Below are 13542 nucleotides of genomic sequence, written 5' to 3' on the forward strand. Positions count from 1 at the left end.
AATAGTGTCAAAACCTAGTTTTGTTCTGTCATAAAACCCTGCAACCTAACATCTATCATATTATGGGACAGCTGGGATCCTCTGTGCCCTGTACTTTTCTGTCATTGCTGGGTGAAGATAAACAAACTATTGTGACTTAATTTAATTGACACCCAGGGGCAGGTTATGTAAGCTGGTGGCCAAAAGCCAGTAACTATTTGTTGTCTCCCATGAGAGCTGGGTTTCAGTGTGTGGCGCTGTTGTTCCTGTTCCTGCCATCGGTTCCTGCTCTCCAACAAATCAGTTTGAACCAAAACATGCGGATGAAGGGGGCGGCGCTGTTTCTGGGAAGTGAGAACACACACACACGCACACAGAATGCAGGACAGAACTCTTGTTTCTCTTGCTAAATTGAAGGTAGGGTCGGTTTCAATTTTACTAAAAAGGCACATTTCTGGTGTTTGTCTCGCGCTGCTGCAAGCCTATCTTGCGCGTTAGCTTAGCATTCAGTCCTTTGTATGTCCAAGAACTGCTGTAGAGCAGCAGGCTGCAGTGTTTTTTTTTTTTATCTGTGCACTTCAGCTGCGTGTTTTGTACTTAGCAATACTTTGAATGAGATGATAAACGAAAACATGGTAGACAAGCTGGACGTGCCTAAAGTCAATATTATATTTAAAAGAAAAGCATTTAAAATGCATGCAGATTTGCCCGCTTACATACGTAAAAGTTGCCCTTAAGTCTTTATTTAGTAGAAATCGCCATAACACACACGTCACCTTTCTACTGCTTTTAAAAACATTTAAAGCTTGAATTTCTGGGCGTTAAAGGAGAACATGGTGTGACGGGCATTCTGTGCAACAGGTGATCTTGGCTCCCGGGCGCAGACGTGATTGACCCCTGAAAGAGCCAATCAGCTGACAGAGAGTGGATCACATTAACCAATAGGATCCGGTCTTACTGCTGGTGTGGGCGTTGATCTAGGCGCACACAGCAGCAGTGTCATAGCGGCAGATCCACTCGGGACGCAGAGAACAGGCAGGGTGGGTTCGCTGTCTCTCGGGGCTTTTTTATTCCGCCCTCGTTGCTGTGAAAATAGGAGGAAGTACTCCTTGAGCTGGATTTCATATCGTTTACACGACAGAGGAGAACGGACCAGGGCTTACTCTTTTTGTCCACTGTGGATTCAGACAGCTAGGTAAGGAGATCAGACCTGATTATAATAAATGCTTTTGCCTACGTGTTTTATTGTTCTATATCTGGATATTCTACGTTAAACACAAGCCTATAAACACATCTATTTGAACTTTTACATTCAATTTATAAAAAATAAGGTATCTGTTGCCTCCATAGCAATAACCAGTTACATCCAAAGCATTACAATAGCCATGAAACATGTGTTTTTTTAAGGCTAGAACTGTGTTCAGTATATGTTAAATGTCTTATTTTAATCTTAAAAGCCACATCATATGTGATGATGTGGCATATGGTTGATTTTTATGTACACGGAATGACTCAGACCCATTAAATGTGTCGAAATCTTCTGATGGCTCATGTAACGCATAAAAAATAAAATGTTTATCTAGTGGGAAAATGAATAAATAAAAGTGGCCTAATTTATAAAAAATGCTCTCCTCTATTTGGTTTGGTTATTATTTTGGGCCTTTTTTATGGCCACTGTGAGGTCAACAAACTAAAACCACAGATAATGGATAGATGGCATATCATAAAAGGTAGGATCATTTCATTAACATTTAAGTGTTTCATTATAAACCATGGACCTAAACTTTAAACATTTTAAGCTGAGTTTTGATATACGATGTATATCTCGAAATTTTCTTCCTGTAATGCATTTACCAAAAAATCAGTTTAAGACTAAAAGCTCATTTTATTTATAATATATTTATAATCTATGTAAAATAATTTAAATTCCATATGTGGCAACTAGGGGATGGCCATATCCTATTATTCATAAATTATTTTTCTCATCTACGAAGCAATAAAATCATGATGTAAATTCATGATGTAAATTAATTCACTATGTAGTGGATTACGCTCATGTGGGTGACGCAGCACAAAGCTTTTAAGCTTTGAAGGCAAACATGGCTGTAATCTCACAATATTCACTCATATCAGAAAGTAGAGAAAGATTCTTGGTAGTTTTGGAGGTATTTTGGCCGCTGCAGGCCCCCGTACTTGTTACCTGGCTACACAGGGGTTTAGCCTGTTTCTCCGCCCAAACTGGAAAAACAAAAACCCGTCAGCCATGGTGAAAAGGCCCACTGAAACACAAACGCCACCCCAAAAAATGAAAAGTTAAGAATCTGAGTAGAAAGTTTATAGCAGACATTACCCCGAGATGTTTGAAAATGTAAAAAACAACTTTTTTGTACATTAAGTCAGCAAACAATCAACCGGATGCGTAAGAACACGTGATGACTACTTAACCATCAGAGAAGCAGTAGGCTAGCGGGAGCGATGTTAACTAATTCTAGAAATTCACTGCTTGTGTCATTCATATCATTATAAATGCTACTGGGTCACCTTGTTTCTTATCTGAAAATATGTCAGAAGTCCAACTTAACTAAAAAAACGATCAAGTTTTTGTGCACCAGAATAACACACATTATGTTTTCAGGTTGTTTCTGCTGCCATCTTGCCATTTAAACACCTTTGAGGAGTTCTTCCTGCCTTAGACCCTTTTGATCACCAGTTCTTCCCCATGTAGAAATGGGGAATGGGTCATCTGAACAACAAGGCCTCCACTCAAGAATGTCGTTCTTCCAGTCCTTTCACATTGCCATTCTTGGACTAGATGCTGCCGGGAAGACAACAGTGTTGTACAGACTCCAGTTCAATGAATTTGTGAACACTGTGCCCACAAAAGGGTTCAACTCGGAGAAGGTCAAAGTGTCTCTGGGTAGCAACAGGACTGTCACGTTCCACTTTTGGGATGTCGGTGGCCAGGAGAAGCTTCGCCCACTGTGGAAATCATACACGCGATGCACTGATGGGATCATATTTGTGGTGGACTCGGTAGATGCGGAGCGCATGGAGGAGGCCAAGACAGAACTCCATAAAATCACCAAAAGCTCTGAGAACCAGGGGGTACCTGTGCTGGTGGTGGCCAACAAACAGGACCTGAGGCATTCTCTGGGACTAGACGAAATAGAGAAACTGTTGGCATTAAAAGAGCTGGGCCCTGTTACTCCCTGGCATCTACAAGCGTCCTGTGCCATCATAGGAGATGGACTCAGTGAAGGCATGGACAAGCTCCATGACATGATCCTGAAAAGAAGAAGGGCTCTTCGACAAACAAGAAGAAAGCGATAAATGAAAGCGTTGTCGTTGCTCTATGTGAAGGAAAAGTTTCTCCTGGGAGGATTTAAGATTCTCCGGCAGGTTTCTGTTTGCTATGCTGAGTTTTATCAGTCCCAGTCTGAGCTTTAAGATTCCCGATCACGGTCTCACAGGAATGTTTTTGATCAGGAAGTGAATGCAGAGGAACGCAGCAAGAAGAGGTGAAGGTTTCAGACATGTGTAGTTGGGATTACCAGAAGGATTACACACCACTGAGGGTTTGGGGTCTGGAAGGGTGATAAAAGTTGTTTAAAGGATGATTTTGAAGAGTTCTAAACTTTATTAGCAAAAATACCAAAAGGCTTTCCGTAACTGAAGGATCAGATGGGGACATTTTCAGTTGAATAACATTGCACCTGAGAGGAAGTAGTTTTTGTTCAGAGCTTAAAATGTGTACGTTTTTCACACTGGACTGTTTGTTTTGTGAAAGATAAGTATTATACATTCTTGCAGTATCATCAGTTTGCCTGCTGTCTTGTATCTTGATTTTTTTTCTTCTTTAAATACGCACTTTAGATCATTTTTATGGTTTTTACAGATTCAAACATTGTGTTGGATTTATAGATATAATACAGCAACTGCTTATGTATAGTAGTTTTTCACACTGGCCCCTGACATATGGCATTAGACAAGATTTGCATAATGTTTTGCTAAATAAAGTATGTTTAGAACAATCTTGACACAGAGCAGCTTTTTGTTTCCAAGGTTTTTGTGCTGCTTTAATACAAAATGCATGTGGTGGTTACCAAGCCCGATCTTTAAGACCTTGGAATGTGTTGCCAAGGACAGATAAAATATTAAACCGAGCCGAGGGAAAGAACTTCTAACAAGGCAGTAGACCTGTTTTTCTAACATTGTGAGAATAGTTCTGCGACGTGTGATGGAGCTGAGACGCCTCTCAAAAACAAAATGCACGCTCAGCCAACCTAACCTTTAATTTTTACTCTACAAATTGGCCTTTGGTTTTGTTTTACGCAGCTTGCACACTAATTATGTCAAACGATGAGCACACCCAAAACTCGGGGGTCTATTTTAACGATTGGGGGGGGGGGTTTGACACGCCTTGCTTTGGGTTTATTTCCACGGAACATTTAGCAAACAATATTAGTCTGTGTTGTTCTACATGTCCCTATCGTACACCGTGAACATGTGTGCGTGACAACCGCAGGTTAGGTGTGTGTCACAGACGGTTTGACCTCAGGGCTAAAAAGTGTTTCCAGAGTACTCGGAGCCAAACCCAGCACAACAAGCTGGGACAGGAGGCAGTAAAGTCTGCATCACTGGGTAATTTGAGACTGACTTGAACATACAGCTTAGTTCTTTAACAACACTTGTTTTGCCATTCCTTTGAAATAATTAAGCCTAACAGGCGGATGCAGCAGCTGCCTGTCGAAAATAACCGAGGTGCAGAGGGGTAGCTTTCAGACTAACATTGTGAACGTCTGGTCCAATTAAACGTAATTGTCATGGGTGTATCATGTCCAAAATACAATGTTCTTCATTTTTTAACCTCTGACAAAAAAAAAAAAAAAAAAAAAAAAAAACAGGAAATGATGGTAAAATGTAACAATCACAGGTTCCCAGATCACCTAGTCTTATTAAAACATTGAATCACGTTTTTGTGGTCAGAGCTCCAGGTGCCTCTTCCTAATGCGTTTGCCAAGGGAGGAAACTTAAGGGCAAAGGCTTTCTCGCACTTTTCCTGGTTCTGCTTTCCTCCCTGCCACATCGGCTCTTTATCAGTCCTGCTCTGTTTGAGAATGACTTTAAGTGATTCACTTTTCAGCTCAAACACTCATCTGGGGATCACAGAGAAAGCACTTTCATTCTCCTGAGCTGTTTCTGCTGACACACTTCTGTGTGTTTTAAAACATATGATTCTATAAGTGTGACGTTTTTCCTTTATTAAGCACTTGATGGCTTTTCTGCTGGATGGCCTCCCTCCATATCTTGTCCTGTGTCTGGTTTTGTCCTTCTGAAGTCCTGGGGGGGGGGGGGATAAATGGCTCGCCCTTTGGTTATCCATTAATCCATTAATGTCACATTGTTTCACTGGAACACAAAACTCAAATCAGCAGGATATAAAAAGCTCGCTGTGGTGTCTGTGAGCAGGACTGGTTTCTGATTTGTCCATCTGTACATGATTCCCTCTCATTGCTGCTTTTTTATACATCAGCAGAGCCAAATCAGCTGTTCTGGTTAAAACGCCAGAGGCGCAGGTATTATATTTTTCTTCTTCATCTGGATTGTGTACAAGATGTTCCAGTCAGTCAAACGGATTTCAGCATTCAACAGTTACAAGCTGGGCGGGGCTGTTGGTTTTGAGCAAGTTTCAGGATTTTTTTACGACACCTTGGTTGTTGGGCAACATAGTCGCACCCTCCAGCACTTATCAGGCCTTGTCAAGCAGTCATACATTTAAGATATCCTTGTTTGTTGGAAATTTGGAGAAATGTCAAATGTTTGTTTTCTAGAAAGTTTTACATACTCTCACAAGCCCCAGCCTCTGTTCAGATGACTCAACAAACATGTAAATATCCAGTCTTTCATATTTTATAGTTGTGCCTCAGGGTGTCTATTTAAAGCAAAACTTTAGCTATTCTGAATATTTGGAAGCTTTGATCGTTGGCTCTTCCTTTAACCCTCCCACTGTCCTATTGGGTGTGACCCCGCGAGGAAAGTTGACCATTGAGCAGGGTTGATGGTTTATCCCTTGGGTCCACGTGGCAGGGGTAAGGAGTGAGCACCACCTCACCCCTGTCACGTGGACCTCAAGGGATAAACCATCAATCCTGCTTAATGGTCAACTTTCCTCGAGGGGTCACCCATAAAGACAGTGGGAGGGTTAAAGATTTGGCTACAAATTTAAATGGACGAGGAAGATTTGCAGTTCCTTTCCAGTTTGGAATTTTGAGGAACAATCAAAACAATGGCTGTATACCATAGGAACAAGGTTCAAGGTTGACTTTATTAACCCCCAAGGGGGAAATTGAATTGCCATGGGCAAGTAAAAAACAACAACACACACGCACAAACAAACAAACAAAAAATAAACATTCACTGGACACTGCTATAAGCCACAACCATGATAGAATTGTCAAATATACAATCACACAAAATGCTTGTATTAAAAACGCACTGCAGCAGGAATAAAAGAGTTCCTAAAGCGTTCAGTGGAACAACAGGGCATTACCATTCACCCTCTAAAAGAGCTCCTGAGATCCTTAAAAACCTGATGAAGGGGGTGATCCTCCAGAGACATAACTGTCTTAAGTTTACTCATCATCCTTAATGATGGGATTCATTTTTCAACAAGTAGGATGACTTTGACCGTAATTATATAAATGTAAAAGCAATTGGGATTTCTTGCAATTTTTATAACATTGAGAGTAGTAAAGGTGTTAGCATTCACTGCAAAGCCAGCATCCTACCAGGCTTCAACTGATAATGACACATTTGAAAACCGCTTTCTAAGGACGTTTTCAAACTCTCAAAGCGTTTTTGAGGTTCTGCGTTGCCCCGTGTCATGAGACCTCAGTGAAATTTTTTTGACCGGTTTTTATCTAAAAGGCTCACCAAGTCATCAAAGGTTGTCATCAAAAGAAGTTGTCTGACACCCTCTTCAATTTAGTTCCTGTGAAGTATAAAGTTTAAAATGGGAGACAACTGGAGAGGTTTGGTGACCACCTAAAAAGTTGGGACTGACTGGTGGGAATGGACATGTGGATTTTTTTTTAGATATTCTGATCATAATCAGTCACCCTGAGTTTAACATGCAGGTTGAACATTGAAATGGTCTCCTACACCTACTGTATCTCCTGCATTAGCTTCTGATAAAAACCAGAGGATGAAACGTAGGATTTGAAAAACCTGACATATCTGTGTCACATTGTCACTTAACATTCATGGATTCACCCATCTTGTTGGTTTAGCATCCAGGAGACAGCAGAGAACATCTCAGCTAGTAGAAGATAACCGTTAGCATTAACTTACTCACTGCCAGCTGCTTTCTAATCAGAAAGCCCCTGACTGCCAGTGTTTTTGAGCATTTTAATCGTTTTTTGAAGAGCCACAGAATACTGTGATCTATGATCATGTAAACACCAAAACTACCAAAAGAAAGGGTAGACTCACTTCTTACATCAGGATGAATTGTTGTGGTTCTTAAAATAATCTAAATTTGCCACGCGGAGCCGTGCAAACCTCGCGGACGCGTCAAGCAAAAACCAAGCTTTACACTGAAGGTGCTCAAACCTGTTCCCAAGCCCACCCCATTAAAAAACACAATGGCAGTAGGGATGTCCCGATACAGCTTTTTCATTCCCAATACGATACCGATATTGCAGCCTTCAGTATTGACCGATACCAATGATATATCAGAACAAATCATGCAGACTTTTACCTACTATTTTTGTAGTGTGGAATGTATGAAAGGTTTGATCAAGCGATATTAATCAGAGAACAAGAGCCACCCACAAATAAACTTCGTTAAAACATTGGTATGAGCCAATTTAGGGTAATTCTAATGGTAATGTGTGTATTTATTTAACACTAGAGGTCACACTAAGTGCAAACTTCTTGATCCCTATGATGGTGTGCATGTGTGTTCCAGAGTGTAAAACTCTGAAGTCAGAACACCTGAGTGAAATCAGATACCCTTTTTTGCTACTGAATAAAAAAAAAAAAATCACGTGAGTCAACACTGAAAGGAAGAAGACATCATTTGAGCTTTTGCATATCTGTGACACAATTATTTCTGCATCAAACTGTACTTAAACTCATCTCAGGGGTTTTGCAGTTTTTAGATTCGACCCTCCTTGAACATAAAAAGGGAACATTGCAATATATGCACACTTGAAACTTGATTATTATGCAAGGTTATCATGATGGGATTCATTTTTCTCTTCCCCCCAGTCTATTGAGAGCCAGTGGCCTATTTACATGTGAATTCCTCCTGCAGCCCTGCTCAAAGTAGAGAACGGGGCCACCTGCAAGGGGAGAGGGGGAGGATGAGAAGTGTACTCCTGTTTCTGTTGAGCAGAGAAGCTGGTTTTATTTATCCTTAGCCTGCAGGGAGGCGCATAGAGCCAGAAGAGCGAACAGAAGTAAAGTAGGTGCATACTCCTGTTGAGCCTCTCTTAGTTATAATGTAACGTTTTTTATTCCTTTTTCATTTTTAGTCTCATGTTTAGAAAGAAGTTGCACAAATAGGAAAAACAATTACAAGTTCCTTCTACATGCACATTAATATAAATGTAGTTTAAGGGAAAAGTTAATGTTAAAACCAAAATAAGACTTGGGCCATGTACACACGTAACCAGGGTTTTGTAAAACCGAATATCTCCCCGGCCTATTTAGGACAAACTTTGGTCTAAATGGTAAAATCTACACCATCTTGTATTCAGTGAAAACAATCCGGTTCATTGTGAAGCACATTCATAAGAATGCCAGACCTGTAGGTGGCAGTAGTTCTCCCAATCTTCACTAACTTTGCTGAAAAAAAAAATTTGGACATGAAATAATTAGGTGATGGGCAATAACGTCATCTTTGGCCTGTGTTCTTCTACATGGAGCTGTAATTGAGCTTGTAAAAACAAGCGAGTGGGCAGTGATGTAAAACCTAAAACCTAAAACTCCTGTAATTTACGTCCAAAAGCAAATTCTGAAAAACATAATTTGCTAATTTCTTCTTTGGTCTGAGTTTTTGGAAGAATTTTTTTTTTGTTCCGTATATCTTGTCTTGTGGACAAACTGTAAATATATATACATATTAGGGCTGGGCGATATATCGAAAATGTATCATTATCGAAATGTCAGACTCTTATCGAGAAAATTTTTCCCATGCCAATAAATTTGGTAATAAAAAAATGAAAAGATGTGTGTAGGTTGGCAACATTCATGTCCCTTTAAGAAGCTGTACCACCTTGAGTCGTAAATATGTGACTCAATGTAATACAAGTATCTGAACCATATTAGAGGGATTTACATTTTTGTGATGGAAACAAAACCCATTACACACTGCTGCTGACTAGCAGATGGCATTTGTATTGCACCAAAAGAAAATAAAATACACAAATGTTTGTATGTAAAATCTTCCAAAAATTAGACACACAGCTTATGAATATCGATATGATATTGCAAGAAAAACTATAATGATATATTGCCATATCAATATTTTCTTACATCCCTTATGTATATCTATAGTACACCTGGTGACATGTGTATAGGGTCTTAAAAAACACATCCCATAAAACTGTGTCAGGTGTAAACCAGGATTTTAACACCTTGTACCTGGTTTTAAAAAACTATGGCTCCACTTTACTGCAAAGTGGTTTTGGTATCAGAGAGCCTTTAGCCATTCAAAGGGATCAGCCTGTGGCAGCTATGGGGCACAGTCGTGTTTTTTTCAAACTTTTATGCAATGGTGGTATAAAGCGGGTGGGTGGGTAGTGTCCGTGCTGTTGCGGACATCCTTTAACTTGGACATAACTTGTTTTTTTTTACTCGATTTAAGCAACGCCCCTTAAGTGTTTCCCCAAGCTGCTCCAAATGGTGGCTGCCCTCCCTTGTAAGCAAGAAAGATATTGTTCTATGGCCAGAAGCTCCCAGATCTCTGCATTGCTCCAGTTTGTCATCTCAGCTGATACTGTTTACAGAAGCAAAATAGACACCCTATGTTTTGCTTACATTAAATATTGTTGCCGACCAGTCTCACATTCGACACGCGGTCATGACATCACCCTCTGTTGCATGAAGATGTGATCTTTGTTCAAACGTCTGACGTTACAGCATTCCTATAAAGCTTGAATGGTGCAATATTCTTGCCATTGCCACTGTGCATTTAAAGGGTAAACATGGCGGCAGTATTTACCCAGGTGTTTTTCCACAATATCTTTGAAACCAGTTAGTGTTACCCCGGGTTTCCACGGGAGCCGGCAGCAGCACGTTACTGCAGCAGCACGTCTTCTGCTGCTTGGCCCTTCCCACGAGACGCGAAGCAGCAGGGGAGCAGCTGTCACCGACAGAGCATGAAGTCACACGAGTGACTTCGTCAGTAAACACAACAACAAGCAGGAGAAAATTGCAACATGGCTCCAAAATGTTTGTGTTTTATGTTCTGTCCGTTTTAAAATCACCAATACGGACCTGAAAAACAAAGGAGACCGCTAGCTAGGTGATAACTTCTCACGGGGCCGCACAGTTAGTAACCTTTTTTAAAAGTAAAGCAACCGGAAAGCAGTACGTTCTTTATTCTGAAAATCTTGGTAGCTTCTCTCCATTTCCGCGTCCGATTTCCTGTCTTTCCTCCCCCCAAAAATGTCGAGCTTGACCCGTTTCAGAGGCGTCGCGCGTGGAAAATAGAACCGGCGCGTAAAGGCCGCGACATGCTGCTCCTGAGACGCGGCCGACTCGCGCTGTCGACGGCTCCGGTGGAAAAGGTTCTGTTGACCACAGCGGTTCCTATCAGCAGCTATGACGTGCTGCTGCAGTAACGTGCTGCTGACGGCTCCCGTGGAAAGCCGGGGTTAGACCCGAATTAGACGACATATTTCATAGCAAAGTTGTTCAGCTGCTGAATTTAAAGAACATTTGGTAACTTTATAGATAATAATTTAAAATGCTAATTCACCAAAAACCCTGATCAGAAACCAAATGGACTAAAACATAATTTAAGACGGCTGGAATGAAGATTTAAAGGCATCAGAGAAAGCTGGAATAAAATGACAAAAACTTCATGAAAATCACAAAACCATAGTGTGTTGTAATGGTGACTGCTGTGCTGGGCTATGTTCACGTGATTGCATTCCACAGCCAGGCTGTGCGGAAGCCTCATTGTAGAGGCAATGATTGCTCTTTCACCTCCATGTCTTTTATCTGAGAGACAACCACCGTCGACATCTGGGAAACCACCAGGGGAAATCTGTATTCTAGTTTATTGATGGTAAAATTACGTTTTCATTTTCTCCTCCTTAGTTACCTTGAACCCTCCAGTCACGCAGCATCCATGAGGCACCGCTGTCCAGATACAAAGAGCTGCCACCCCCCAGCCTGGGTATTGTGAGGCACAAGCCTGTGAAATCTGTCTTTGGGCTTGTTTAGGCAGAGGGGATTACAGCCGCGGTCCTCAGTGCTTTGTGTTTGCACGCTGATGACAGGGGCAAATCTGTGGCAAGCTGTGGATTTGGAGCTGTTTGGCAGTTTTCTAAAATCATTTTTGAAAAAGGGTGTATTTAATGTTAAATACTGTAAGCCATAAAAATTACAACAGTAGTTGTAATAATTGTATTGGATCAAAAAACCAAAGCACAATACTAGAATGAAGAAAGTGATTTGTCTTCATTTCTAATTGGTCATTTCCCAAATTTATTCACACCAAAGCACAGTTTTCCCATCCAGACGTTCTGCCCTCCGTGTGCTAATTGAAATTCAAATCAGAGACCGTCTGTGATTCGTGACAACCCCAGAATGAATTCCCAAACTGTCAGATAGAAGCACAAGCATGGGTTCACACAGAGGTTGCAACTTATCTCTTCAGATGTTTAATTGTGTGTGAAATTTATGAGACAGAGGCCAGTGAGGAGAAGGAAACGGATATATGTCATTCAAAGAAAAATTTGCCTCTGACCAGTATCTTTAAAATTATACTGTAAAACATAACATGCCTGAACACAAGTAATTATATGTAAATGTAAACATAATTATAAAAAAGAGCATTAATTGTTAACATCAAAATAGTAAAAAAAATTGAAAAATTAAACAAATAATAAATTGCACAAGAAAGTGTGCTGAAGAGGCTGTGTACTGTTCATTAATTTTGTGCAGTTTTGTGGACTCTAAAGTAATATTCAGTGGAATTTTGCATATTAATAAAAACATTAAACAATAAAACATTTTCACCATCTTTCAGGTCAAAATGGAGCCTAAAACCTAGACTGACCGTAGCAAAAGCAAAAATTGTAGCCTCAGCAGGTCTACCATTGACCTGAACAGCCAGTCACAGCGCTCTGTTGCTTTGGTTGGCGAGATTAGCTCCAGCGATTTGACAGATCAAAACACAAAAGATGGTGGCGGCTCGTTTGAAACGGCTTTGGTATTTGCGTCTTCTTTGACAATTTATGGCGGACTACTCCGTTGACTGTAGCGGTGAGTATGTCATGTTGTTCTTGACCAGTAGACTTTAAAGACTGTTTGAAAGACCACCGTAGATTCCGCCCGGCGACTGAGCTCTGTCTATGGTTCATTGCCAGATTATATATTCACATATATAGGATGGCTTGCCAGGCTAGTCAGAATGTTCAACTGTGTCTATTTAATGGGTCACATAAATGAACTCGTTGTCAGTTAGACACTTATGCTAATGTTTTGTAGCTAATGGTTTTACCAAGAACATGAGTCTGCATTTGTGTTATTACTGTGAGTCTTATTGTGCAGTTAATTTTAATTAGTTAAATAATTAAAAACAAGCTACACACCAAACACAAGTTGTTACCAGAACATGCAAGTTTATCCCCGAACTAGCTGAAATATTGGACTTTGTGTTAAAACACTGTTGTTTGTTCCTCAAGAGCATTTCTGGATCCTAAATGCGAATACATTACTTCACAATCAGATTGTTCCTTATTGGAATCACATTGGACTGTATTTAAATCTGCACAGAAGCAACACTGACATGCTGATGCTTCACTTTTTATGTTTGTTTGTTTTTCATCATCTGCTCATGTAGTAAACAGCTGCTGTTAAACAACATGACTGTCCTGGTAGCTGTGTTAACACTGATGGAGATGTTTAAAGAGCTGGAACGTGAGTTTTTGTTGGGGCTCCGTTACCTGCAAGTACAACGAGGCTGAATATTTAACTGGGCCCTTTTAGAGCTGGGATGAGGATGGAAGGAGGGAGGGGGAGAGAGAGAGAGAGAGAGAGAGAGAGAGAGAGAGAGAGAGAGAGAGAGAGAGAGAGAGGGTGGTGGTGGTGGTGGTGGGGGGGGGGGGGTATTATTGATATCACTGATTAAAACTCACCACTCAGGCAGGATCACTGCTATCCCCCCTCCCAGAGGTGACCACTCAGCAGGAGCTAGAGAGTTATTTATTCCAGACTTTTGGGTTTTCATGGTTTCCTGTAAGCCTTGTTTAGTTCAAACCTCAGATTTGGTGCTTAGATCAACACATTTTTAAGCTCAGTATAAAACAACAATGACAGTTCTTC

General features: G+C 40.7%; 1 protein-coding gene across 3 annotated transcripts; it reads left to right on the forward strand.

Annotated features, from left to right (window-relative positions):
- The first annotated feature begins 296 nt into the window (after window positions 1-296).
- On the forward strand, window positions 297-4016 carry arl4aa (ADP-ribosylation factor-like 4aa). Of its 3 annotated transcripts, XM_015949816.3 has the most exons (3): window positions 304-396; window positions 841-1174; window positions 2615-4016. In XM_015949816.3, the coding sequence occupies exon 3, from the start codon at window positions 2707-2709 to the stop codon at window positions 3307-3309; it is 603 nt and encodes a 200-aa protein (XP_015805302.1). In that variant the 5' UTR covers window positions 304-396; window positions 841-1174; window positions 2615-2706; the 3' UTR covers window positions 3310-4016. The 3 variants fall into 3 exon arrangements, with proteins under 3 accessions (XP_015805303.1, XP_015805302.1, XP_070407931.1); XM_015949817.3 differs by lacking the exon at window positions 841-1174 and having other exon boundaries at window positions 297-396; XM_070551830.1 differs by lacking the exon at window positions 304-396 and having other exon boundaries at window positions 404-1174.
- Window positions 4017-13542: the final 9526 nt, after the last annotated feature.

This window comes from Nothobranchius furzeri, chromosome 5 (genome assembly GCF_043380555.1).
Source record: "Nothobranchius furzeri strain GRZ-AD chromosome 5, NfurGRZ-RIMD1, whole genome shotgun sequence".
NCBI classification, from domain to species: Eukaryota; Metazoa; Chordata; class Actinopteri; order Cyprinodontiformes; family Nothobranchiidae; genus Nothobranchius; species Nothobranchius furzeri.

What these genes read in the sequence shown, in the direction of transcription:
- arl4aa (XM_015949817.3), top strand. Translation starts at nt 2,707, where the DNA reads ATGGGGAATGGGTCATCTGAACAACAAGGCCTCCACTCAAGAATGTCG.